This window comes from Pyricularia pennisetigena, assembly GCF_004337985.1.
Source record: "Pyricularia pennisetigena strain Br36 chromosome Unknown Pyricularia_pennisetigena_Br36_Scf_10, whole genome shotgun sequence".
Lineage (NCBI taxonomy): Eukaryota > Fungi > Ascomycota > Sordariomycetes > Magnaporthales > Pyriculariaceae > Pyricularia > Pyricularia pennisetigena.
In genome coordinates, this window is record NW_021940922.1 from 1 (window position 1) to 25,914 (window position 25,914).

Below are 25,914 nucleotides of genomic sequence, written 5' to 3' on the forward strand. Positions count from 1 at the left end.
CGCTTTTTGTCTATTTTAGGGCGTATCGTGGCTAGCTTTGACCTTTTGTTCTAAGCCAGTTCCAAAACCCGAAACTGTCAAATCATCTTTGGTATAAGTGTAAGATGCCTGGTTGAGCCTGGTTGTAGTACTGTATGCAGGGTCTATAATATAAACGTTGGTGAATCTCTAGTTATGTTAATCGGGCTGTTATCCTTACAGTTGATATTTGATACGCGGGGTTTGCATTGGCGCACTTGCAGCTAATAAAGGTCCAAATCTGGGCCATTCCCCAAAACTAAGGGCTGCCGTCACTGCATCCAAATAAACTACTTAAAGAACTCAACATTTGACGTGCACGACGCTCAAATCGCATGAAAAGCATACATGCACGAATCGTAAAACTCAAATCTGATAAGCATTGCAGACCAAATGTCTTTTCATACAGCAAAACCAAACCGGTCCGACTCATACCGGCCAAGGCATGTCGAAAAAGTTACACCTGACGCAATTTGGACCAAGATACATGGCACAATCATTAGTGCAAACGTATTAGATAAAGCGGGAATGGCATATAGAGTTTTCCCCGACTTCACCGCCGTGCTTGGAAAGCTTTCTCGGCCTGAAATTGCCGAACTTACACGTCAAACTTACGAGGCACGTCAACGGAGAAAAAGCAGCAAAACTCCCGTCGATGGACATCGCATCAAGGCAGGCGAGCCCAGTGGGATGATGGACCGGGCAAGCAACGCAAGTGACAGTTTACAGCATCACTCAACTGGGTGCCCGAGGTCTGGGGCCAGACACTCATCTGTGAAAAAAGAACATGAACACAATCATCGACCTCGCCCCAACAGCTCAGACGAGGAAAGGAGGTGCTCCCAGTCCAAAAGAAACGAAAAGAACGATGATGGACAAATAAACAAAAGCAACATCTCTCGTCCCTTGGCACAGCCAGCACTGACCGCGCCAGCGGGAAAATACGCCGACAAGACAGATAAGAAGCTGCCGATAAAACCAATCCTCAAAAAGGAAGGGACGAGTCGTGTCCGATTCGGTCCCGGTGTGCAGATAAACACGTTGCACGGGGAGACAAGTACAAGAAAGCGGCATGAGAATGCGCCCGTGGGACATATAAGTTACAGTAAACAAAAGGAGGGAAGTTATCGTCAATATGAACAGAGTATGTCCTTTAAACAGGAGGGTTCCTATAACAGAACATGTAAAGACGGAAAATGTGAGTCTGTCGCGTGTCGTTGTTTTTGGGAGCGGAGTTGGGATCGAGATGGAGTCCGACAGAGTGCGGAACGGCGTTTGACCAGCTCTAGAAATTATCATGGTTTCGGAAGAACCGATGGCAAGTATACGTCTCCGAAGCACGAGATAGAGGTATTCGTCACAGGCCGGACCACCGACTATAGGATACAGATTGTCGTAGAGTATAAGGACCTTACCAAGCATATGAGAAGATAGTTACTTGCAATTAAAACAATAAAGTAAATACTGTTTCAGTACAGTATTGTACAGTACTGTAACTGAACCTCTTTTTTAGGTCGGCCTACTGCACAGATTCAAGCGCAACCAAGTAACAAAACCAACCCGCTCCATCAGTATACTCTTGCCCACGGGCCTTGTATGTTGTGGCTTGGGAGGTGGAGGATTCGCGGTGCGCCGACCTTCCGTACAAAGTAAGGATGTCGGTACTGGGGCCGGTTAAACGCGAGCCGTGACTGGTGCTCCGAGCCGACCACGGCGAAAATTCGCCGCTAATCGACATTCTTTACGGACATCATATTTAAATACTGGGACGCCCAGAGGGTCCCAAACCAAGACTCGGGAGATAAGAACCTGGAGTTGAAAAAGGGCGAAATCGGGCCCGATACCGATATGGTTTCTGGTTGCGCCCATTCCGGGTGCGTGAAACTCAAGAGGCCCAAAACTAGGAGCTGGTGACTGCGCCACGGACTCAGGCAATCCTCAACCCTCGCTCAGCCATACCGAAATCGGCTCAGGATTATAGTATGACCACACGGGAGATTCGAGAGCAATTTTTTCAACGTTTTTCCTCTTATTAAACCTGCTCGCATGAGATAAGCTAGAATCAGATATTCAATTGCCAGGGTAAGCCTTTAACTGTGGCATGCCTTTACAGTTGATTTCCCCTACAAAAGAATGACTACAACAAAGGCCATACAATGGCTAGTACAAGGACACCTGCTCTGCTACAGAAAAGCGCCAGTGCCAAATTTACCTACTTTCGGACCAGGCCCTTTCTTGGTACCTAAACATATCGGCCGTGGACCAGTTTCCTGTTTTCCGCCCGGCGACCTGAACCGACACAAGCAATTAAAGAACATATTTCCATTTCAATACAAGAATAGTAATGCCAGTCCAACAACCAGACTAGATGTTTAACAAAAACCAGCCGTTCGTCATCCTCAAATCCCAGCAAGTATATTCACCATCTCCTTTACGGTTCTTCAGGGCATTTGTCACGTTAGGATAGAAGAGCACAGTCTGAGCCGCACTGGCGATCGCTGCAGTCTAAAGCATGGATATGGACCTGCTAGTCGATACGCGCAAGATGTGCACGAGGTCGCATGTNCGCCGTGCTTGGAAAGCTTTCTCGGCCTGAAATTGCCGAACTTACACGTCAAACTTACGAGGCACGTCAACGGAGAAAAAGCAGCAAAACTCCCGTCGATGGACATCGCATCAAGGCAGGCGAGCCCAGTGGGATGATGGACCGGGCAAGCAACGCAAGTGACAGTTTACAGCATCACTCAACTGGGTGCCCGAGGTCTGGGGCCAGACACTCATCTGTGAAAAAAGAACATGAACACAATCATCGACCTCGCCCCAACAGCTCAGACGAGGAAAGGAGGTGCTCCCAGTCCAAAAGAAACGAAAAGAACGATGATGGACAAATAAACAAAAGCAACATCTCTCGTCCCTTGGCACAGCCAGCACTGACCGCGCCAGCGGGAAAATACGCCGACAAGACAGATAAGAAGCTGCCGATAAAACCAATCCTCAAAAAGGAAGGGACGAGTCGTGTCCGATTCGGTCCCGGTGTGCAGATAAACACGTTGCACGGGGAGACAAGTACAAGAAAGCGGCATGAGAATGCGCCCGTGGGACATATAAGTTACAGTAAACAAAAGGAGGGAAGTTATCGTCAATATGAACAGAGTATGTCCTTTAAACAGGAGGGTTCCTATAACAGAACATGTAAAGACGGAAAATGTGAGTCTGTCGCGTGTCGTTGTTTTTGGGAGCGGAGTTGGGATCGAGATGGAGTCCGACAGAGTGCGGAACGGTATTTTTCTAATTCTAGAAACCATTACCATTCAGGAGGAACTTATGGTAGGTACACAGTTCCAAAGCATGAGGTCGAAGTTTCCGTCAAAAGTCGGACCGCCGGTTGCAGGATACAGGTTGTGGTGAATTATGAGGATTTTGATAGAAATGTGAAAATGTAGTTGCTAGCAGTCAAAATAGTAGATTAAAGACAGTACTGTCAGTTGAAACTTTCTTTTTTCATTCCTTCCTTTTTCGCCGGCTTGATTTTCCCCGGCAAAGGGTATAGTGGCTAACACAAGGATACAAGCTCTGCTAAAAAAGCACAGCCGCCAAACTTACCGATTTTTGGGCCAATTCCTCTCTTGGTACCTAAACATGTCGGCCCTGGACCAGTTGCCTGTTTTCGGGCCAGCGACCTGGACCGATCTGGACCGACCCAAGCTATAAAAGAGCATATTTCCGATTCAATTTAAAAATAGCAATAATAATTCAGCAATCAAGCTGAAGGCTTAACCCAGCCATTTGGTATTTTTATACATTCCCTCTTGTTCACAGCTCTTCATAGCATTTGTCAAATTAGACCAAAGGTCCACCCTGAGCCATAGTGGTGATCGTTGCAAGCTTACAACATCAATATGGACATGCCAGTCGATACACGCAAGAAGTACACGAGGCCGAATGTAAGCACGGACAAGAAACCGTCGGGGACGCAAAACATATCCAATAGCGGCTCGGAGCATTCAGAAACCCCACCTAACAGAACCGCTTCGGACCTCAATGTTTCGCGGACCAAAAGAATAAAAATTGTTATTAGAACCGACAGCCTTTCTCGCCTCTAGATGAAAAGGACTTGACTTACAGAGTTTAGTGCACCCAGCGTGTCGCTTTGGAAACGAAAGGCAAAGACCTTGCTTGTAGAAGGGATAGGTCGTTAATTTTGCTTCTCGTCTGTCATTACAAAATGCACTTCTCAGCTTTGGACTACCCTTGATCGCAGTTTCATGGACATTATAGAGCTTGGATGGGCGTAACAGCAAAGTGACCACACAAAGGTATAATATAGCACCTAGATACTTTGTTGCGCAGATATTTTGAAAGAACCCTGTAGCAGAAAACTGCATGTCAATTATCCTTTTGACATTTGTAGCAAGACAATAATCGCCGCAGTATCTCAAGTTTGCATGGCGCTACATTTAAATCAATTTCAATTTCTCGGAGAAAAAACAAATAAAATGATAAACGAAAAGCAAAAAAAGCAGAACAAAACAATAAAACATTCACCATAACTGGGCTTGTGGGTTGCCTACGTCGTTTAACATACGTCCTCCCACTCCATATTCCAATCACGGCTATCTAAAGTGAAAACAAGTTCTCGGTGGCCGGAAAATAGTACTAAACGTACAATCCGTTCCAGACTGCGCTTGCGGCAGTAGTGCGTTTCCTTACGTGACAAAGAAATGTCCATACTCTTTGTAATCATGCCTTGGGGATTGGAACATTCATTCCAGACAGTTCACCATGTTCACGCAGCACCTTTAGTTCTTCCTCCAATATAGCAATCTCGACGTCCTTATCTTGGATTTCTTGACAATGCCATTCATTAAACGCGGCATTCTCATTCTCCATTTCTTTGAGTTCAAACTCGAGTGCCGCCTTCAGTGTCTCGTTCGTCGAGATGGAATCCCGTAGCTGAGTGTTGGCATCCAAAGCAGCGGAAAGCTTCGACTCGAGCAGTTGGTTTTGATCCCATAGCATTTTGTAGCTTTCGAAAAGGTCACTGTAGCTTTGCGATATTTTGTTACATTCCCGACGGGAAGCCTCGATTAGATGGACTGCATTCCATAAGTAACGGTTGACTGCGTCATATGTATCCTAACCAAGACTTTAGCGATGAAATATAGAAAGAGCCAATATGCGTACCGTCTGTCCGCTGGCCTCCAGTCTGGGTTCTTGTGCCAGTGAACCGGCTATAGAAACACTTGGGACATTGCGGTTCATACGGACTGGCGATGTTGCGCGCGGTGGGTTCTCAAGCCTTGGGCTCGTGCCTTGTTTGCTCGCTGGAACGTCAGACATGGGCATTTTGCGTAGACAGAAGGTTTCGGCTGGACTAAACTAATTATATAAAAAAGTCAATATGTTAAGGAAAGCTCGGGCTGAACCATGCTGGGAAGTGTTAAACATATTATTTATCGCTGTGTGGCTTTTAACTTTATCAACATTTCAGGTCTAATTTTGCTTCCTCCCAAAAGCTGTCCGGTACGGACCAATTCTTGGGCTCCGCCGCCTGCTTTTGTATTTTAATCATCCGTCCTTGTTTGCGATTGCAAGTTATTTACTTCGTTTTAATTTGAATCATGCCCGTGTGGTAAATCCGATTTCCCGCTAACATTTCAACTTCAAGTTTATATTTCAATTTGCTAAAGTGGATTTGTTCTTTTCATAAATAGATATTTCCCTGAACAAAAGAAAACCAATGTCTGCAGCCATCATTAATTACCAGCCTGACGTTTGGCCTGATGCCCGGATCCTAAGGTCTGGAATTTTAGGAAAGTTTCCGAGACGTGTTCTTATTTCGGACAAATTCAACGCGGATTCCCGTGAATGATCCGAGGTCCTCCTTCGAATAGGTGTCTTCCGTTGGTCTCGACCTTGCTTTGGCACCTTTTGCACCTGTTGTACCTTTTTCTTGTACAACATATTAAGCATGTCCTCGATATCGCTTGGCTTGTAAATCTTCGACTTCACTGCAGCTTTCTAGAGGCGGAGTGTTAGGTCTGTCCATGCACCGGTCGGCGAGTGAAGCAAACCTTTTCCGCGATCTTTCCGTCGCAGCTATATCCTTCCGATTCGAAGGCAACAAACTCGTCCTTGTCTGAGTATTCTATATAGAGAGCTAGCTCGACCCCGGACAGTTTTCCGTATTTGTAACACTTGCTCAGCAATCCCTTAAGGTTTCGATTGATTTTCTTCTGGTGTCGCTGCTTGCTTTGTTCTCGAGGGTTCATTGCGCATATCCGAAAGAATCGAGGATTTAAATATAGATATGAAATGAAAGGGCTGTTTTGAGAGTTGCGATGAACAGGCCCTAAATACCGGATTTGTCCAGATTCGGGCTTGCAAACCAAATGCCAACGTTGTGACGTTGAAATTTCAGTCACATAGACAGGAGGGAAAAGGCTCCACATTCGAGTGTGGATCCAGGCCCAGAACTTGGGCACCTTACCGGCACATTGTCGGTGGACCAGGTTAGGCATACCGGCGAGTACGTCGTAACTATCACAGCTGTTGGAAACACAACTGCAGTAAAGTTCACGAATCAGGAATAAAATCCCAATCTATGACGTAATCAAATCAGGTCATGCATTTATACCAACTCTAAAGAGTTGCGATCTCGTTTGGCTAGTTCAATTTCGGAGCCTGGTGCACAAATTAATAGCTTTTAGAACAATCCCAAAAAAGTCGCAACAGTCGAAAGATTCGAAAACATAAATAAAAAGACAGCGAGGATTACAACCAACGTAGAAACCATCCTACAGATCCACATGCTGCTCACAGAACTCCTTTAGCGCCTTAACTTGTGCTTCTACCTGCGCTGCCCATTTTTCCAAAATACCGATCTTGTCGTCTACTGCATTTTCAAGCCTCTTTAGCTGAATAGCTCTCCTACATAATAATATCAGTAACATGTTATGTGCTATTTACTTATGAAAAGTACTTACTGGTTGTCCAACATCTTCCGCCGTCTTTCTTGTTCCTCTGACAGTCGAAAGAATAGCTGTTCATAATGCTGTTCATTGTGCTGTTTCCAGTGCTGCTGCATAATGCGATTCACCACCTGTACCAGGCTGTCTGCACTTTCAGCGGCCGTATTGCCTTTTGCTGTCGTGCACGGACTGTCTTCCGACGAAGGATGACTTGGCGCCGGCTGCGAAGTTTTGCTCCAGTCAAGGGCTGCTGTTGGTGGGAAATCGTCGCTGAACGTGAGATCAGGAAGCTCCTCTGAATGTGCCTGGGTTGACGACGAAGTTTGCAAATCCGGCAATGCGAAACCGTCCCAGTCGATGTGGAACTGAGCTCCAGAGGTGAACTGTGACCAATCGAAGGACATGTTATCGGTTTTGGCTGAATTGACAAATTATGAAAAGATGGCACGAAAATCTCTATGGCAGTTTGATCTTGGGCGATTATTTATCTAAAGGCTAATTAACAAACCGTCGTGGGAAACTAATGGAGGTCTAATTAAGCCGCGCGCTAAATTTAGACTCGTCAACGTCTTCAGCCGCCACCCACGCCCCCGTTTGTAAATGTAGACCCTGCATTAACCCCCACTTTTGTCAACAAGACCAAGACTGTTGGTGTAGTTTCCCATCACATATACAAAACGTCACTGTGCCGTGACGAGTAAGGAACAGTTGACGGCCTCATCGTCACCAGCAGCCTGAATCTAGACCCAACCTCCCGCTCGGACCTTTTTTGGCCCGGATGGCGTTCTCTCAATGCCCCAGAATAATAGCAGGCCTTTTTCCGCGGCGACCCGCTCGCCCATGCACTGCTGGATCGCCAATTGGAGCGCCACGACAGTTGTCTGGGTCTGATCCACAAGTTCCATGATGCAGCACCATTGTTTTTGATAAGCTGTTATTTTGCGCTCCAACTCGGCATTTTCCAAATCGATCGCGTAAAGCGTGTGTACCTCGCTCATTTTTTCGCAGTCCTCCACCCGCTGGATTAGAGCTTCTATAGAAAAGTCTTTCATCTTTTTAGCTAAGTTACTTTCGACGGATTAGTACGATTAACAAAATGGGGACGGAGCAGTGCGGTTATAAGGTTTTATAAAAGTGAAATGGACGGAAATAAGGCATTTAGACCAGATTTAGGATTGCATCCCCCATTCGCTCAGGTTTGCTTGGTGGATTCGAATTGTTTTCTTTTCCCTACAAATTTTACACAGTAAGGCTTATGACACGATGTGAAAGGGATAACATTGGCAAAATTGAGTTACAACCAGCAAGCAAAAGTTAGATTATACCAAAATAGAAACTACACTTTGTAAATACGTAAAGCTGAACTTCGGGCTTTCAAAATTGAACGCCCAGGTGTCACGCTGCAACCTCAAACCGACGATCATATTGCCGAAAAATTCCGTCCAGCCTTCCATCGCTAATTTGCTCACTCAACCAAGCATCCCCGCGATAAGGCCGGCCTGGTCTAGGGTCTTGTTTCGATTGGAGTATGCCCCAAACATTATCCGTAAAGCCACGGCACCACGCTTTCTCCTTTTCGTCGTCCCAATGCACTTCGAATCTGGCCAGTGCTTGACCCAACGGCATACTGCAATCCTCTTGCAGCTCCGACATGCGGCCGCCACCCTGAATGATAAGCGCATGCATCCGCTCGCGCGCCGGGTGGCTTTGAACGGAGGCGAAGGCATCGTAAAGGTCGAGGAACATCGGTTCGCATCCGGGGACGACCCAACACGAGACGGAGTTGAAGTAGGAACTGGCCATTTCGCGTCGGGCGGCTGCCTTCTTCCAATACACCAGCGGACTTTTTTGCAGCGCCGTCGACGAAACTTCGGCAAGCATCCTTGGGTCTGCGGCCAAGGCGTCCGAGGCTGGCAGCAGCCTTAATTTGATAAGAGACTTTTCATTCCACGACGAAGTGTCGGCAAACAAATCAACCAGCTCTGGGCCCAAACACCGACGCAAACACTCGGTAGTTTCCTTCGTCGACAGCAGGCTGGTGATGTCCAAGGAACAAACCGGGCCCGGCTGATTGGGTTCGAAGTGGAACCGGAAGGAAACCGTAATTTCGCGGGGAAGACCATGGGCGTTTGCGAATGCCTGCTTGGTGACGCACATTTGCAGCTGCGTCTTGTCGATAGGAGCAAGACACCATGTTACCGACGGTGGTTCGTCAATTAGCCGCAGCCGTATGTGTGTGACCACGCCCACTGCAGCCGCGGCCCCGCCACGCATGGCGTACAGCAGATCGGGGTGGCTTTGCTGATTTACGTCAACGATAAACCCGTCCCACAGGGCGATCCGTCCACCAACCACCGATTGACAACCCAAGCCGTAGGTTCGAGTCAGGACGACATCCCAACCAGCCGTTAGGAAGTGGCCACCGGCACCGATTCCGAAGCAGTTTCCGTGAGGCAAGGCTTTGCGGCTGGTGGAAAGGGTATGGATGACTTGCCCCAAAATGCAACCAGGCTCCAAGACCAGCGTATTGTCGCCTTCGATTCGCTGCCCACACATTTCGCCCAAGTTGAGCATTATTCCTGGGCACGAGCCTCCATTGAAGTATCCGTGGCCTCCGCTTTTGATCGAAATCGCGATTTTGTCGTACAAGTTGAAATTTTTGAGGAGCATCAAAGTCTGCGAAACTCCATATTCGCTTTTTGGCGAAATTATAAACTTTGGGACGACAGCTCCACGGTCGTGCATTGCCGCCTCTGCTGGTGCTGAGCGCCCATCCGTTTTGCAAAACTCGATTCCTCTTTCTTCGAGACCTGCAAGAAAACGCCCCATGTTTTTCGGAGCGGTGTCGTGTAGAATGGAATGAGACGACCGTTTGGCAAAACAGTTCAGATAGGGATTTCCGAATTGAAGCATGCGTCCAAACTGGTTGTCGATCCAACGACGACGTACGTTTGGTTTGGGCAAGAGTGGGGCTAAATCTGGATTATCGTTAAAGCTAGGTGCAATCGCGCTTTTGTGAGACTGTAAATCGTTCATGGTGAAAAGAAGGCGAAAAAGGGCAATAGAGAAGGCAGAGGAGTACGTTTTAGGACTGATGCGTTTGATCTCCAAGCTGTTTCATCTTTGCAATCACGAAATATAGCGATCAATAAGCAGCTTATAAGTTTGACGACGCTTGATATTGCCAGCTTCGACATGTCGCGCGATATGCAGCTGTGGTTCTCTACAGTAATGCAGTGCAATTGGAACTTTGAGCACATTCTGCGAAAAGAAATCAACAACGTAATCGTTCCTAACCCTTGTTCGGATTCCACAACTAGATGTTCATCACGTCGTTAAATCCAGATGCTACTCTACCGACCGACTTGTCACCAACGTACGCGGTTGTGATTGTTGCTTGGAAATATCCAAAATTAGAGGGCCTAAAAACGGACCAGATTTGCAGCCAGTCCGCGGATTTGGACCTGTGAACAGAGTCACCTTGTCCCAAATTTGGCCCTGAAATTAATGGATCCGGCCCCGCCCTGCAATTTGGGAGTCAGCACTACAGAAATTCTGACCCTTGGCACCCCAACAGACAGCTGAGGTATTTTGTGGTTTCTTTCCCTTCACATGTGCCGCTATGCTTTTTAGTAACGGTTGGCTCCGCAAACATGACCCCAAAAGAAAAAAAGAAAGAGTTTAGTTTACTAGGGGCCTGGGTCGGAAAACAACACGGTTGTGGTGCATTTGAGCATACTTCATAAACCTTTGCATAAATGTCAATTTTAGCTGCAGCAAAACTTCCTTTTCGACAAGCGAATTGCCAACATAACCAAAAATAAATAACAAACTAACATGTGAAGTACCAACAAACACCAAATTTCCAGTCCAAATCTAGTTTCTCTTTTTCCTTTTAGCTCTTCCAGCATTTTCAGCCAAAATCAATGAAAGATTGCCGGCGTCTTCCTGTAAATCGGGAAAATATTCCACAAGCTCCTGTAAAATGTCCTCATACTTTTGCCTCAGCAATCCATTTGCACGTAACAAACTGTTTTGCGCCTCAAACTGGTCGGAATCGTCTGACAGACTTTTTCCGCGCTCCTCAAACGCCTTCAGACGTTCTTTCAGCCTTTTGTTCTCCTCTTGTAAAAGACGAGAATCCTGTGCATGTTGTTCGGCTATAATCTGGCAGTCCAGCAACTGCGGCTCTGTCTTTTTTTCTGTCTCGGTGTCGGCATTGGGACGCTGGGTTTCCGGGAACTTGCAAGCCCGTTGCCTAAGCTCAGTGTTTTCTTTCTGAGTTGCTGTAAGCTTGAGCTCCAGGGTCTCCTGCTCAGTCAGCAGGTTTTTCTGCTCCTCGATGGCCTTGCCAAGTTTAGACTTTATCGCATCCTGCTGCCCTTTTAAATCTCGTATCTCTTTGCGCAGCAAAGTATGCTCAGCCGACAGCCGTTGGAATGTTTGCTGCTTCTGCGCGTTTTCTTGGCGGCTTGAATTGGCCTTTTCGCTGATTTGCCACAGCAGGTAATCGAGGGTATCAGAAACAATTGGCTGTACGGCAATTGTTAGTACAGTTTTGTTTGATGCCAGTAAATGCTTTATGCCAGTTAAACCACCCAAACCTACGACTCCATCTGCTCCAACCGGTGGGACTATAGCCAAATTTGGTTGATGCAATACTGGTGCCGCCAGTACGCCCTTTTGAAGTTCCTTTGTCATTGCAGGTAAGGACAAGATGACCAAGGTTTACGTTTTCGAGCTGAGAAAAAGCACAAGAAAAAAAAATATAAACAAAACATTCGACATTAGGCGATCGGTTTTGCTTAAATACACCAAGTTAATGTTTCACAAAATTAAACGCTGGTAAAATCGTCTTGTTTGCAAACGTTGGCAATTGTCCCAAAACCTGGTGTGCAGCTCTAAGGTTTGACAACATCCACTCCATTCCGCCCGGAAGTTTTTGAACCTTCCCAAAGCCTGCCGAGCTGCTTTTCAGCAAACCTACTTTTGTTCAATCATCCGGACCTGCAATGTAGTTTAGCAAACAAAGGACCAAAAACTGGCCGCGTTGAGCCTGTTGGCCCATGGTATGAAGAGAGAACGTGGAACCTGATTCTCTAGCACATTTCAATCACGGTAACGGCTCGCAAATTCAGCACCATTTTCGGCAATGCTAAATCTTCGACATTCCCCCTTATGCCGGTTGGGATTAAATCGAACGGTTTTGGAAGCCATAAGTCGTCCAAAGCCACAGGGCCATTCGCTTGATTCGTCCAACCGCCAGACCCACCCATAGACCTTGGACCCCACTTGTGACGAGGTCCGTGAAGATGTAGCAGCAAAGGGGCAAAGTTGCGGACGCAGACCAACAAACAATTTGGATCGCCATTTCCCATCGCATTTCAACGACTGCTTATCGCTCCACATACCCCATTTTCCCAAGGTGTTGGATCGCACAAAAAAAGTCGCGTTTCGGCGGTATATAGACCGAGGCTCTCGGTTACGACGTTTTGTCGCTGCTGGGGTGACGGTGTGTGACGGTCGTTGGTTCTTCGGATTACGTACCTGCCAACAGCATTGTTTTAAATTCGGCATGTATGCAACGCAACAAATCCAAGTTTTTGATCACGTCGCAGCTCTTTCCCAGCATTTGCGCTCCGCCTCGTTGTCGATGCGGCAAGGACCCAGTTTTCAATTTCTTACCAGACCCCGATTTATGGCACCGCTTTTGTGGGTACGTCCGAAAAATTTACTTCGTATTTGGATTATATCACCAACGTCCCCTGCCCCATATTTGATTTTGACCGATTCCGACCGCTTGGGTCGCACTACTCAGCCCCTGTGCTGACTCGTGTTCAGGCCAGCAATAATAAAGGCACAATTCGAAACTTTGGATTAAATGACCAACATCTTTTACCTACCTGTTCTGGTAAGTTTCGGCGCGTGATATGCAAACATCCTTGACTTCAGGCTGCCAAATCTCTGCCGAGGTTTTGCCGATTGTTAATTAGTGAGCATTTTGTGTCAAGATCCTTGACGGGGATCAATAGGCAAATGCAGCTTGTAAGAAGGGAAATAAAAAAGGTGTTCGATATTAACAAGCAACAGAACACGCACGCACGCAATGGTAACAAGCCGGCAAATTGCCTATGGAGCATATGACAGTTCGCCTTCCCCCATTTTCCACGCTCTGCGCAGGAGAAGATGGCGAACAGGCTCGTCAACTACGGGCCGAAGAAGAAGGCACTGGGCAAGTCGAGCGAATGCGACAACAGTTCCAAAGACAATTAGATGATCGAACAGCACTCCTCTGCCACCATGTAGAGGATAGCCGACGCAGCAATCAACAGTTTACAACTCTCATGTTTCAGCTATACCGGGACCTAGAAGTTAAGCTCGCAGAAGCAAATCGGCAATTGTCTGTTGCAAAGCAAAAGGCGGAAACGTGCACTCAACTCGAACGCGTCCTGCAGGATGTAAACCTGCGGCCTGTCATTGACCTGACTACAGATGACACCGATTCTAGATGTTCTATTTGCTCGACTTTTTTTTCGGCTGCTAATTATTTCGTTGTCGAATGCGGATGTGTAAGTTTGCGCCTTTTGGGCAGATTGAACCCACCCGTGAAATACTATGAAACTCGCTAACAATTCGCTTTGTAGCCCATTTGTCCCGAGTGCCGCTCACGCTGTCGGAGCGAAATCCCTACGGCAAAATGTCTGCTGAAGTGTAAAAACCACCCGGAGACGGATGGTATGACAAGCATCAGAGTTTTTCACAGTGCCGATTGCGGAATCTGTCTGGAGCAAAAAACCCAAATGCTGGTGACAAAATGCGGTACGTGTCAAGTTGCTGTTTTGTATTCGACCCTGGCTGACAGCAAAAAGGACATGTAATGTGTTCTGCGTGTGCCGAAAGGTGGTTCTTGAGCGAGTCGAAATGCCCGCTTTGCCGCCAGCCTTACGAGTGCTTAATCAGCCTACAGGAAGAGCGTTGGGTGGGTAAACTGATTTTGGAGCGGCGGTAGGAGATAGCACCTTGGTCGATTTGCAGTTGTGGTCGTTTACAAGCTTATTGTGGCAGGCCTAACGTATGCACTGGGCGGATATTACGGTTGGCATTTCCTCTATTTTCAGAGGCCAGCCGGCTGTACGTACGGTCGTGGTAGTCTAAAAAGCTTTACAGTGTTTGATGCTCGAATAGCAAGTAGTAAAATCTTGCAAAGTTAGGTTGATACCAAAGAATTTCGAATAGTACGGAAGCAGGCGAACAGAAATCAAATTAGAGAAAAGTAGTGGAGGAAAGCTATAAAGACTGTGGTAGTATCGTTTAGTCCCAGTATAGGCCGACAGCCTGATCTTCCGTCATAAAATATAGAAATGCGCATCGAATTTGAAAAGCTAGTAACCCATCATCATCTTTCCGTCTCTTCAAATCAAGTTTGCCAGGCTCTCTTTAGCCAAATGGCTTGCAACGCGCACACAAAATCATCAACACTAAGAGTCGATAGAGACTCAGATACTGCTTTTCCAGAAGAAAGGCTTTTGAAGTATAGTTTCGACGAGTGACCGTACATGCCGTTTTCGATTATGAGGCCACCGTTTGCCGGACCTGAGGCGGCGTGGTTGCATGGAAGAAGAAGATCCAAAGCAAGTTGCAAGTCCAGGCGCCAGTTATGAGGAGTGCTGAAAACCAGGATTGCGGTAATATGCTCCGATTGCTGCTCGTGGGGCTTTGACAGGCCATCAACGTCGTGCACACTGGCGGTCATCTCAAGTAAAGGGCTGGCGTTTGGGGACTTTTTGAGTAAATCGGACGATAGGAGGACCTTTTTGAAACCAAGTTCGTGGACCTCTTCCCTGGTCAGGTTTTCGCAGCCCAATACTAACAACCACTGATCCTGGTACTGAGGGACGAGCACTTTGAAATCCGTAACTGCCTCGAATGGAGCGCACTGAGGTGCCAAATGGTCGAACCCAGTGGGGGCGTTACTGTAAGGCAATGTGGTAAAGCTCGACTCGCCGGTCACGGTCGCCATCGGTGGAGACCAGGCAGGAACTGGTGGATGTCCGTAAAGGGATTGCGAAAAAGTGTCCCATTGCACAGATGGTGAAAATGCGCCGCCTGATCTATGCATGAGAGATGTAGGAGTAGCCGGGCGTAGCCACAATGCCTCTTCGCCCATATGGGCTTCGAGGCTTCCCATCAGATAAAAACTGCTCGGTAAAGCGATTTCGGCAAATTCCGGTATGGTATTTGCTAAGACACCTGAACAGCTTGCCAGGGCCATGTCTTGCGCATCGTTGAGCATGGATTCCAGAGGCATAAGGCCGGGATGAGTGCTTTGTTCATTCGCCGAATCCCGATAACGTTGGGCTCCACATCTCCGACCCCCCTAAAGTCCGGCCCCTAAAAATATCTACTCAGCCACGTCAACCCTTTGTTTTATTTTATAAATATCTAGACGAACTTTTCACTTTAGAACTTGCATTTTGAAGATTCTTGCTCCAAACTTTCCAATGAAACAGTACACTGAAAATCAGCTTCTTGCTGCCATTTCTGACATAAGAAATGGCAAATCAGTTCACAAAACCTCGCAAAAATGGGGTATTCCTCGGAGTACCCTTCACGATCGTTTAAAGGGGGCCCAGTCAATTCAACAAGCGAAAAGATTTTGTCAAAGGCTTTCACAGGAGCAGGAGACCTATTTGGCAGATTGGGTACTTGCGCAGGCCGCGTTAGGCCTTCCGCCAACGCATCAAGAACTACGCTATTTTGCGGAACGAATTCTTCAGGCCGCCGGAGAAAGAAAAAGCCTTGGGAAACATTGGGTTAGCCGTTTTATAGCCCGATATCCAATTTTGAAAACCCAAAGGCCCCGGCGAATAGAAAATGCCCGGGTTAATGGGGCTACAACCGAGGTAATTAAATCTTGGTGGTCCTATTTGAAAAATCCCGTTATCGATACTATAAAACCGGCCAACCGTTGGAATATGGACGAAACAGGTATAATGGAAGGCAAAGGATCTAATGGCCTGGTGTTAGGGCGTAATAAAATCCGGCCATTACAGCGAAAAGAGCCTGGAACGCGGGGTTGGACGAGCATAATCGAATGTGTATCAGCTACGGGGGCTGTTATACCTCCCCTCGTTATATTTAAGGGGAAAAACGTACAGCAACAATGGTTTCCAGCTGATTTAAGTCCTTTCGATACCTGGCAATTTCATGCAACAGAAAACGGGTGGACAAATAATGAAACAGGTATCGAATGGTTAAAAAAGGTGTTTATTCCAAATACCCAACCTTTAACTCCTGAAAAGCGTTTATTAGTTCTCGACGGCCACGGATCACACGTCAGCGACGAGTTTATGCTTGTTTGCCTCCAAAATAATATTCAGCTTTTATATTTACCTCCTCATTCGTCGCACGTTCTTCAACCGTTGGATTTATCGGTTTTTGGGCCGTTAAAGGAAGCTTATCGACGTCACCTGGGATTTGTAAACCAGTTTTGCTGTTCAACGGTTGTTGGGAAACGAAACTTTCTACTTTGCTATCGAAAAGCCAGATCAAAAGCATTTATAGCAAAAACCATTCAATCTGGTTGGCGTACGACGGGGTTATGGCCGGTGAACTTGGCAAAACCACTTTTAAACCCGTTTTTATTAGAAAATAGCAACGCCAACGTCGAAAAAGGTAGAAATAACGGCTTCCAAAGGGATAAAACACCGGAAAGCCCAAACCAAAAAATTAACGACCAATCTTTACTTATTTGGAAAACCCCTAAAACGACCCGAGATATTCGACTTCAACTACAGGAAATTTCCCGGTCCGAAAAAAGTAACGCCACTTCACGGCTTTTGTTTGCAAAAGTCCAAAAAAGCTTCGAAACCAAGGATATCTTATTGGCTGAAGCTCAGCAAAAAATCAGTTTGTTAAAAGCAAAATTGGAGGCGGTACGGCCGGTCAAAAGGAAAAGGGTAATTCCGGATCCCAACGAGCTTTTGGTCAGCAAAAAAAACGTTTATGAAGCACAGGAAAATAATAGGGACTGTTTAGAGGATTTGAACGATGGAGAAGAGGTTAGCGAACCGGGAGAGCCTGACAATGATTGTATTATTGTGCGTTGATAGGTTTACATTTAAATCGGTTTATAAAAGGGGTATTTCGTCGTTACATTTTTCAAGGGGGCCGGACTTTAGGGGGGTCGGAGATGTGGAGCCCAACGTTATGCTTTCGCGACTCGCTCAATGGAATTGCCGCATAAGTGTTGTTCACCTAGACGTTGAAAAGCGGTATTCAAATTAGCTGCCGCCACAGCTGCGCCTTTTGTATTTTCGCATACCTACCAAATACTGCATCTGGGCCTGGGTTGTGGCTCATTTGGAGAGATCCCAACTCCATTGTGGACTTTGAAATCGCGTTTTCTTTGGGTTGTCTTTTTCTTCCAGCTGGTTTGCAAGCTTGTCTTTTTGTCATTGTGTCCGTTGCATGTGTGCTGCGCAGCCCTTAAATAGACATGAAAACATATGCACAAGGTTGTTAGTTACTGATTATGCCTTGCGCGATTTCTTGCACCCTGGTAAATCTAGGCCGGAACAGGATTCTTCTGGATCTATTGAGATGTCAAACTGTAATTAAGGGGTATATAACACTTCACAGCTAAGGTCGTACCTGCTCAGGGGGCTCCAATTACGTGTTCTACGGCTTGACGCAGGTCAATCTCGTTCCTCGGTCCAGTTAAAGGACGACAACGCGGGGACAGCAACGTGCCGTTTACGAAACGGTTACCACCTTTCTGGGCGTGCCGGATCCATCTGTAATAAGGGACACCGCCTAGAGCGGCTATGCCAAGCAGGTTTCCTGCTTCTGGGGAAGCTTTCAAGAAACCTAGACTCCTGGAAGCCTCATCATCGGGGACGCCGAAACAGTCGACCTTCCTTTATAAGCCAGTTTAACAGCCCGTTGGCGGGGTTCGCTTATTGGAGAAGGTCGGCATGACTTATCAACTTGTCATTATTCCTAGCGAAAGTACCTTGAAGAAAGCGAAGGGCATGGCAGGGCAGATTTCACGGCATCCTTGATCTGCAGGAGGCCTCACCATATCCCTTTAAGTTGGGCGCAATGGGCAGAGGTGGACATCACGGCGATTACCGAATCAGTATATCATGCACTGTCACGGCTGAGATGGTCCACTGAGGTTACAGAAAGCTCCAAACCAAGTCAGGGAAGGAAATACAGCCATAATGCTTTGTTATGGTAGCCAAGGAATGATAGATGTCACTCCCGCGTCAAGTGAAGTTAATTACAGTTTTATAACCTAGGGGGTAATACGCAACCAAAGCTACTTTGATACTTTAAACCAGCAGGCTGTAGATGTCGTTGCGTGTTGATACCGGCCGCTCCCAAGCGCATGTGCTTTGATGGATAAGGAGGACAGCCTTTGTAGAAGCCCCCTTGCAGAAAACCCCTGTGGTCTACTACAGTCGGAACATTGTCACTGTTTGTCTATGTTTGATCCAAGACCAGGAGGTCATCAGGCTAAGCTTGACGGGAGGGCGTTCTGGGTGGTCTTGGAGGTCTCACCTGACAACATGGGGTTAACCCAGTCGCCGAGATCATACATTGCCTATATTAAGAAGGCCGTTGTTCCCTTTCCTAGGAAGCTGCTTTCCTTTTCTCCTCCTTCCTTCTCGACCACTTGCTCACTGCTTTCCCTTTCAAGCGTTCAACTATAACTACCTACCTTCCGCAGTATAACTGGTTCTGTTTTAAACATTCCTTCATCATGTCCGACTGTTCCGAGAACACTTCTTTTGGCTTTTCATCCTTCCACGCAAATACTAGCTCAATACGGAGTGGTTTTGATGATTTCACCATGAGCTTTTCAAGCACTCACGATGGCTTCCTTTCGCTTCTTACCGAAGACTATCGGTTACAGTCTTCACCTCTCAATTCGACTACTCAAGTCCCCAATGATTCTTCTTCCCGTCACTCTGTCGACAATCTGGTCGATTCTGATTTTTGGAAGCCTGAACATGCGTCGCCAGATTGGGACATGCAATGGTTTGCCGCGGATTGGACGCCTGATGATTTCGAACCTCCAGACGCCAGGGAAGCCCCACTGGCGTCCGATTCGCCGAGTGGTAGTGGTGACATACTGCGCCGCTCATTGTCTCCGCGTTGCCGACCAGAAACAACGCCTCCAAGTCCAAGCCGGACGTCCTCAATCGACACACCTCAGGGAAACAACCTGAGACGTTGCGACATCATCCGATGTCCTCGCGCCTTCTCGCTAACGTGTTGTGCCAGGCGTGGGCCTGTTCGCACGATACCTGCGGAGCTACAAACAAAGATAGATTTGTCCGGAGATCACATTGGAGTATGCATTTACTGCCATCCCAATCCTTGCGCTGAAAAAAATGCTAGGCTATTTCTATACGGTTCTTGCGGATGCGTAAGTTGCCCCCTTTCACAAAAAGGCCATCGTAAGCTAACTATGCCACAGGTAGCATGCGAAGATTACGTGGATAACTCCCGAAAGTTTATTTGCAGCTCCCACCACAAATCCGAGCCGCAAAGGATGATACTACTCAAAGGCAAAATATGCCGTACATGCAAGTCAAAAACCGCCGATCAAGCAGCCAACTGTGGTAAGTCTTCCACTCCCTACAACAAAGAAATCATGTCTAAATAACATTAAGGTTGCGTTTACTGCAGTGAATGTGTAGATGCACAACGCAAATTTGCGAGAAAAGCCAAACGAAAACTTCGCTGTACCGACCTTGAATGCACGAAGTTTTATGGGAAAATGGTGGCAATATCTAAAGGAGGAATTGCGAGTGTATCGTTGAAAAGGAAACCCCCTCAGGCAAAAGACTTTTGGGATGTGGGCAAGGGTCAGAAATTCGTTAGAGGAACGCAGTGCATTAGAAGGGTCGGATCGGGACGCAAGCATGTTTGCTGATAGGCACTCTGCAGAGGTTCCAATGCTTCTTTACAATCGGATCTGAGAATTTCAAAATCATAGCAATAAAAATCTGCACATTTAAGCGTGCCCTTGTGGCTCAACGTCTGCGCTCCAAGCTACTTATGCAAGACCCGTCTTTTGTTTCTCGTCGCACAATTAAAACAAATCCGCAAGACTAAATTGTGCCGGGAAACTTGTGGACGACGTTGATGTTACCGAGCCTTCTTGCTCCGTAAAGCGTGGTACATAGCTGTAAGTAAGCCGGTCAAGAGGCGTTTGGCCCTTACCAAAGATCCTTCGCTGTGTGTCTCGGGCTGAAAGTCCAGTTCCTTGAGAGAGATGCTATCATCTCCGGCAAATGCCATGTATCTCCTCACAGCAACACCTACTTTCTCGTCCACGTAGGCTACATCTTTGTCAGCGTCGTCAATCACGAAGTTTGACCTTTGGTTGTTTTGCGTACGTGCGATTGCACGCCCATAAATAAAACATGTCATTTCAGCAAATCCGTAAAACCAAAGATGCCACATCGGTATTAATCTAATAAATTGTGCAGCAACTCGCCCTTAGAGTATAAATCTATATTATGTTGAATTTCCCAATGACGTCTTCCAACTCAATGCAATTGACCGAGTGGGCGCAATCAGCAACATGATGGGCTGGACCATGCTGAAGTATGACCAAGTCCTCGACCCAGTCTTGACCTGGCCGCACGCAACTATGGATGGTGCCGGGCTCAGTGAACTCTTGACGGCATGGGCTTACACGCTTGCGGGCCTTTCGAATCAAGTACCGCCCTGCCTGTCTTTGAGGTACGACCTCCTGAACGACCTCATTTCAGATGCTCCCGACAGGGTGCCGATTAAAGAGGAAATATTTTTCGACTCGAGTAAAATAGTAAAGTTCGCACTAATGCGTATCATGTGGCTGGTGATGCTCATTATCCGCGCGCTGTTCGCCGAAAAGCAGGAGTTGCGCAATATATGGGTGCCGAAGCGCGTGATAGAAAAGATTCGGCAGGAGTCATTGTCAGCTTTAGAGATGGCAGACGAGCAGGGCAACGCCGGGTCAGGCGGACCTGTAAAGAACGGCAAGGAATACGCACATGACGCATTCATCCCCGGCGATCTCGTTCCCGACCGCGAATCGGGGCGGCCGTTTGTTAGCGAGAGTGATGCCATGATTGCATTTTTCACCAGAGCGGCGGCAAGAGCTTTGCCTCCCAAGTCTCGCCGCACTGTCAATATATCCATCATTCTCAACATCCGCGACCGCCTTCCGTCGTTGACAGCTCGACTGCCCAAGCCCGGTGTGTTCATTTCCAACCTCACCATGTCTGTACAAGCTTTGCTTCCCGCCCAAGCCGTGATTCCCAAGGACCAAGGGGACCACACCGCGCGGGCGAAGTTTTCGTCCCTAGGCCTGACGGCGGCATCGGTCCGGTCGAGCCTCCACGCCGGCTTGACAGAGCCTCAGCTTCGCGCTCTTGCCAAGGTGCAGCTGAAAGCATACGCCTCCCGCCTCGTTGGGCTCCCCATCATCGGAGGCATCGACTGCTTCCAGGTCACTTTTAGCAGTCTCAAAGTAGGACCATTGTTCGAAATGAACATATTCGCGCCAGCGGTTGTTGAAAAAGTTGAAAGGAATGAACCAGCCGACAAAGGCAAAGTTGCGGAGGCGGTGCCCAGGGTAACGTCTCCAGCTACAAGCAAGACGAGCGGCAGCGTTAATCAGAAAACCACAGCCATGGCGCCTGTTGCTGCGGGTCAGGAAAAAAGGGCTAATGCATCTATGGAGCCGCGCAAAGGTTGCACTCCGGTTGGAATTTTGGTCATTCCCAAGCACTCCTCTTTCATGCTTGCCAAAATGCAGCTATTTATTTTCGCGAGGGGGGAAAATGGCGCCTGGGTTCAGGGTACACTGCATCCTGAGCATTGGAAGATTGTAGAAAGGGAGCTGCGGGAAATAGATAGGCGGGGGTGATTGGCTAGTATTTCTTGATTGGTTCCCACGGCTGGTAAATACAATTCGTTCTGCTGCAGCTGTAACCCCCGTCGTGCGTTGAAATCATTGTATTTTGCCTGGAGCTAGAAGGAGGGTTTAATAGCCGGGCTGCGACTGGTTTCCCTATCAGTTTGGCCCCGCCGGCTCTGGGGATGCAAGCCTTCGAAAGTATCTCCCTGTTCTGCACTTATTGCGCTATGTTCTATTGGATTGGTTTTCTAGGGCTAAAATCTACAAATGAATCTGCAGGTATTCTTATTCATGGCAATAGCTTTGCTGATCCCCGGCGCCATCATTTCAACGCCGTGTGGAAGCCCCGAGTAATGGTGGAACTCGACGTCAACGCCGGCGGTGGCCAGCGCGGCTACAAACTTGGTAATATCTTGGCGGAACAAATCCAGTCCCCCGACGTCCACAAATGTAGGCGGGAGGCCCCGCAGCTTATCCGGCCCAGCCCGCGCTGGCGCCGCGTACTTTGTATCATTTTCTTTGGGTGCGGTTATAGGGTTGAGCTGCTTTAGCCTCACCCGCGTCCCCAGCAGAACGTGTGGTCGCGACATAAACAACCAATTATATGTTAGGTTGTCGATGAAGCCTAAGTGGTGTAACTACTCGGTGCGTTGAATCTTCCGTATGATTTGTATTTCTTTCGGCTGGGAGAAGTGACAGGCTTTAGCGGTGGCAAAAACGACTGACTCAGTCGACTCATGCTTCATTATTTTGGCTGTATCGATTGTTACCGGGCATTGCTTTATCTGACCGAGCCTTAGAGCGTCAATTTTATTCTCATGACAGCTACCACAAAGCCTTATGGCAGCGGACTTTCCGCCGTCCCAGCTCCTATCTTCTGCCAGTCGGACCCAACTATCATCTGTGATCCATGTTACAGTACTCGCTAGTTACACCGGCTTTTAATAGTTGGAAGGCGTACAGCACGCTTTCTAGCTGCATACTCCTGCCATCTTATCCGCCTGGTTATTTTGCTCCAAAACAAGCGCGACTTTCATCTGTCTAAGCTTTTCTTTTAGCTCTGCCACCTGTCTGAAAAGTTCGTCATACTGCTTCTCTAACTCGGTCGACGGACGACAAGAAATCTGCTCGGGGTTTCGCCTGATACCTGAAGTTTGGCCTTCATGGCTTTTGTGTGGTAATAAAGTTACAGCATGGAGCCTGAGCGTCAAGTCTTGAATAATATTTGTCTTCATCTTCATTAGTACTGATTTAATAACAAGGACATATCATCTCACCATTTTAGCTAGCTTTGCTGATCTGGGAGCAATACACGGGTATTTGGCCGCAACAAAGAAAGTAGTAGGTTGAAAAGGAGACAGCCGCTTTTACTACGGTCGGAAGTTAATCCTGAGTGGCATTTGGACACAGATTTATAGTTTGTCCAGCTGGATTAACAGATAGGGGTCATGTCTGAATTGGTGGCCAAGAACAGGACCTTGCAAGTGTAAGTTTGGACAGGACCATTTTTGGGATAAACATCAGCCAGTCATATTTGCAACCTCAAGGTGTTAGATTCAAGTCCTTCCTAAAGTACGGTAGGACTACCCTGCGAACTTAGCCTCTTCTAGGCATTCCTTGGCGATTGCGGCCCCAAGGCACCCATAATAAGCGCTCTTACATATCGCCGTGTCCGTGTTGTTATGAATTCTGCTGGTATCAAAGGCTTGGGATTGATTCACATGTTTGTAGGGGGTTTAATTAAAATGAAATGGAATAAATCATCTTTGAAGTTAACTGAAGTTCAATTTCTGTTCCAAGAAACAAACACTATTCGATCTTTCGCAGCATTTCAGGTGGCCTGATCAATCCTGCCAGGAAAAACAAGGCTTGAGTTATATGGCCTAAACACTTCGAATAAATGGCCTCAAAGCGGATACCTCACAGTACGAATTATTTTCCAGTACAAATAACAATCAACTTTATTAAAATCTAAAGCCACAACCTGTATTAAAGCCACACAAACCCAGTTAGAAAAACACGTGATCCCCCCACCCCCAATCCAACACGTGGAACGACAAACAAAGCCCAAAGCGAAAAGCGAAAAATTTTCGACTCGCAGGCAGTTTGTCGATTTGTCGTTACCACCACCACCATTTTGTGGCTGAAATTTTGTAATAAATAATGCTTTGTACCGATCAACGCAAAACACTGTGAGGTATCCGCTTTGAGGCCATTTATTCGAAGTGTTTAGGCCATATAACTCAAGCCAAGAACAACTACTTTAGTCCTTTCGCCATGTTTTAACAGTTAAAACTTCTATGGTGTACCTCTTAGCTTTAGCCTATGTTGTTGGATTAGCTAATTTTCGCAGGCACTAGCAGAGAGGGGCCAAGTCCGTACCTCTTTGCTTCGACATCCCTGGCTCTGAGGAGCCATTGTTCTGAGGAGATCCGTACAAAAGCGATGATTGTTGCTGTTGTGTGATCAAAGATCATTCGCGGACTGATTGATGGTCCGGGCGTTGATAAATCTCACAGTATGTTATACAGTAGATGAACGCCGTGATCTGACAGCTGTAACAGTGGGTCCGCAAACAGGATGTTAGTGACAACTGCATCCCATGTGTCGGAATTTCAGGAGTTTGATACGTCAGCTCCGGAGTGGCGTTGTGATGGAAGCAGCCAAGACCAAGGTTTCAAGAGTTTTTGGTGATAGGGCGCAAGACGGGCAAAATCTAGGCCAGATCCAAACTTGCCCTTACGCCTGTCGTCAAGGATGCCAGCCTCTCACGATCACCCGTCAAAAAGCCAATTAGGCTTTACAAAATCCCCGCAGACCGGGATTGCCGTGTCCGCCATCGATCCATGTGTATCCGCATTTTCATCATCTCACCATTCACAGAATCCCTACCTGGTTTGGGCCCACACAAATAACACTAAAATTGCACAGTACATACAGTACAAATGCAACTTCTGTCACTCGTGGCACACGGAACAGCTCGCGGCCTCGCATGTAGAGCAAACACGTTGGCTCACCATTGATCGCATCTGCCCCCTATCCACTTCTTACCGGCCTGATTCAGGCGAACCAATAGGCTGACACCTGAATTTGGAGCCATACATCCCCTTGTATGTCCGACGACTTTCACGCTACGTAAATTATATGAGCCTTCGCAGGGCACGCAGGTGCTCGAACATTCCTCGAATCTCAGCAAACGACGATCATCAATCCACAATCAGGCCGAAAAGCCCTCTCACGTTCGGAACTATATCTCCAAATCTGTAATAACGAAAACCTGGCCTGTAATGCAGACTGGGCTACAACAAATATGGTTCCATTCTGCCATGGATTGGCGCCGGTTTCGCTTTGTGGTTGAGTTGTCGATAGCGGTGCGTCTAGACCTTCCCTGAACAGAAGCACCGCCTCTTCGGCCAGGCGACCCTGCGATTCCGCCACCAGCACCATTCGGCCGGCTGCCTCCTGAAATGAGAGTTCAGATCTACGGATCTATGATAAAGAATAGTCTTGAAAGGATCTTGAAGAAGCTCCCTGGATAACCAGAGTCTGTCGATGCTTTTACTACGAAGATATTCCGGTGTAGTGGAGGCTCAGTGGGCGGTCCGATCACGGGGGTCACCTTCGAATAGGCTCCCTCCCCGTACTTCCAGCAATCGCGAATGCTTTTTACAGGAACCCAACGCTTAGTTTGTCGTTAAAACAACTGAGAATCGAGACCGACAAACAGACTACTACTGACCACACCTTTTTATCAAATATTTTCAACCTTGCAGCCTATGACCTCCCCATGCTCCGGGAGCTTGAACTCATCCAAAAAAGATTCGGATGCGACTGCCCAAAATTGGAATTTTTACGGGACCTTGATCAGCATGAAACAACAACCAGCAGTTACGTCCCAGGATGTACCAGTATTCAACTTCTGAAGCCCCTAGAAACCTTTTTCCAGAGGCATTCTCGCAAAGCAGATCTCTCTCGGCTGGAGGTACAGGATATAGTGTGCTC

The 25,914-nt window shown here is 47.3% G+C and overlaps 6 protein-coding genes across 6 annotated transcripts; 3 read left to right on the forward strand and 3 right to left on the reverse strand.

Annotated features, from left to right (window-relative positions):
* Positions 1-411: 411 nt before the first annotated feature.
* Positions 412-1,696, forward strand: PpBr36_10428 (uncharacterized protein; the record flags this gene model as incomplete). Its single annotated transcript, XM_029897539.1, has 3 exons — positions 412-1,451; positions 1,492-1,510; positions 1,532-1,696. The coding sequence occupies 3 exons, from the start codon at positions 412-414 to the stop codon at positions 1,694-1,696; spliced, it is 1,224 nt and encodes a 407-aa protein (XP_029743930.1).
* An 883-nt stretch (positions 1,697-2,579) lies between these two features.
* Positions 2,580-3,461, forward strand: PpBr36_10429 (uncharacterized protein; the record flags this gene model as incomplete). The annotated part of the gene is made up of 3 exons (XM_029897540.1): positions 2,580-3,171; positions 3,206-3,345; positions 3,366-3,461. The coding sequence occupies 3 exons, from the start codon at positions 2,580-2,582 to the stop codon at positions 3,459-3,461; spliced, it is 828 nt and encodes a 275-aa protein (XP_029743929.1).
* A 1,297-nt stretch (positions 3,462-4,758) lies between these two features.
* Positions 4,759-5,364, reverse strand: PpBr36_10430 (uncharacterized protein; the record flags this gene model as incomplete). The annotated part of the gene is made up of 2 exons (XM_029897541.1): positions 4,759-5,154; positions 5,203-5,364. The coding sequence occupies 2 exons, from the start codon at positions 5,362-5,364 to the stop codon at positions 4,759-4,761; spliced, it is 558 nt and encodes a 185-aa protein (XP_029744043.1).
* Positions 5,365-5,778: 414 nt separating this feature from the next.
* PpBr36_10431 (uncharacterized protein) lies at positions 5,779-6,290 on the reverse strand (the record flags this gene model as incomplete). Its single annotated transcript, XM_029897542.1, has 2 exons — positions 5,779-6,039; positions 6,093-6,290. 2 exons carry the CDS (start codon positions 6,288-6,290, stop codon positions 5,779-5,781), a joined length of 459 nt encoding a protein of 152 aa, XP_029744136.1.
* A 14,299-nt stretch (positions 6,291-20,589) lies between these two features.
* On the forward strand, positions 20,590-21,921 carry PpBr36_10432 (uncharacterized protein; the record flags this gene model as incomplete). The annotated part of the gene is made up of 1 exon (XM_029897543.1): positions 20,590-21,921. The coding sequence occupies one exon, from the start codon at positions 20,590-20,592 to the stop codon at positions 21,919-21,921; it is 1,332 nt and encodes a 443-aa protein (XP_029744042.1).
* Positions 21,922-22,166: 245 nt separating this feature from the next.
* PpBr36_10433 (uncharacterized protein) lies at positions 22,167-23,153 on the reverse strand (the record flags this gene model as incomplete). The annotated part of the gene is made up of 2 exons (XM_029897544.1): positions 22,167-22,415; positions 22,896-23,153. The coding sequence occupies 2 exons, from the start codon at positions 23,151-23,153 to the stop codon at positions 22,167-22,169; spliced, it is 507 nt and encodes a 168-aa protein (XP_029744021.1).
* Between the last annotated feature and the right edge of the window lie 2,761 nt (positions 23,154-25,914).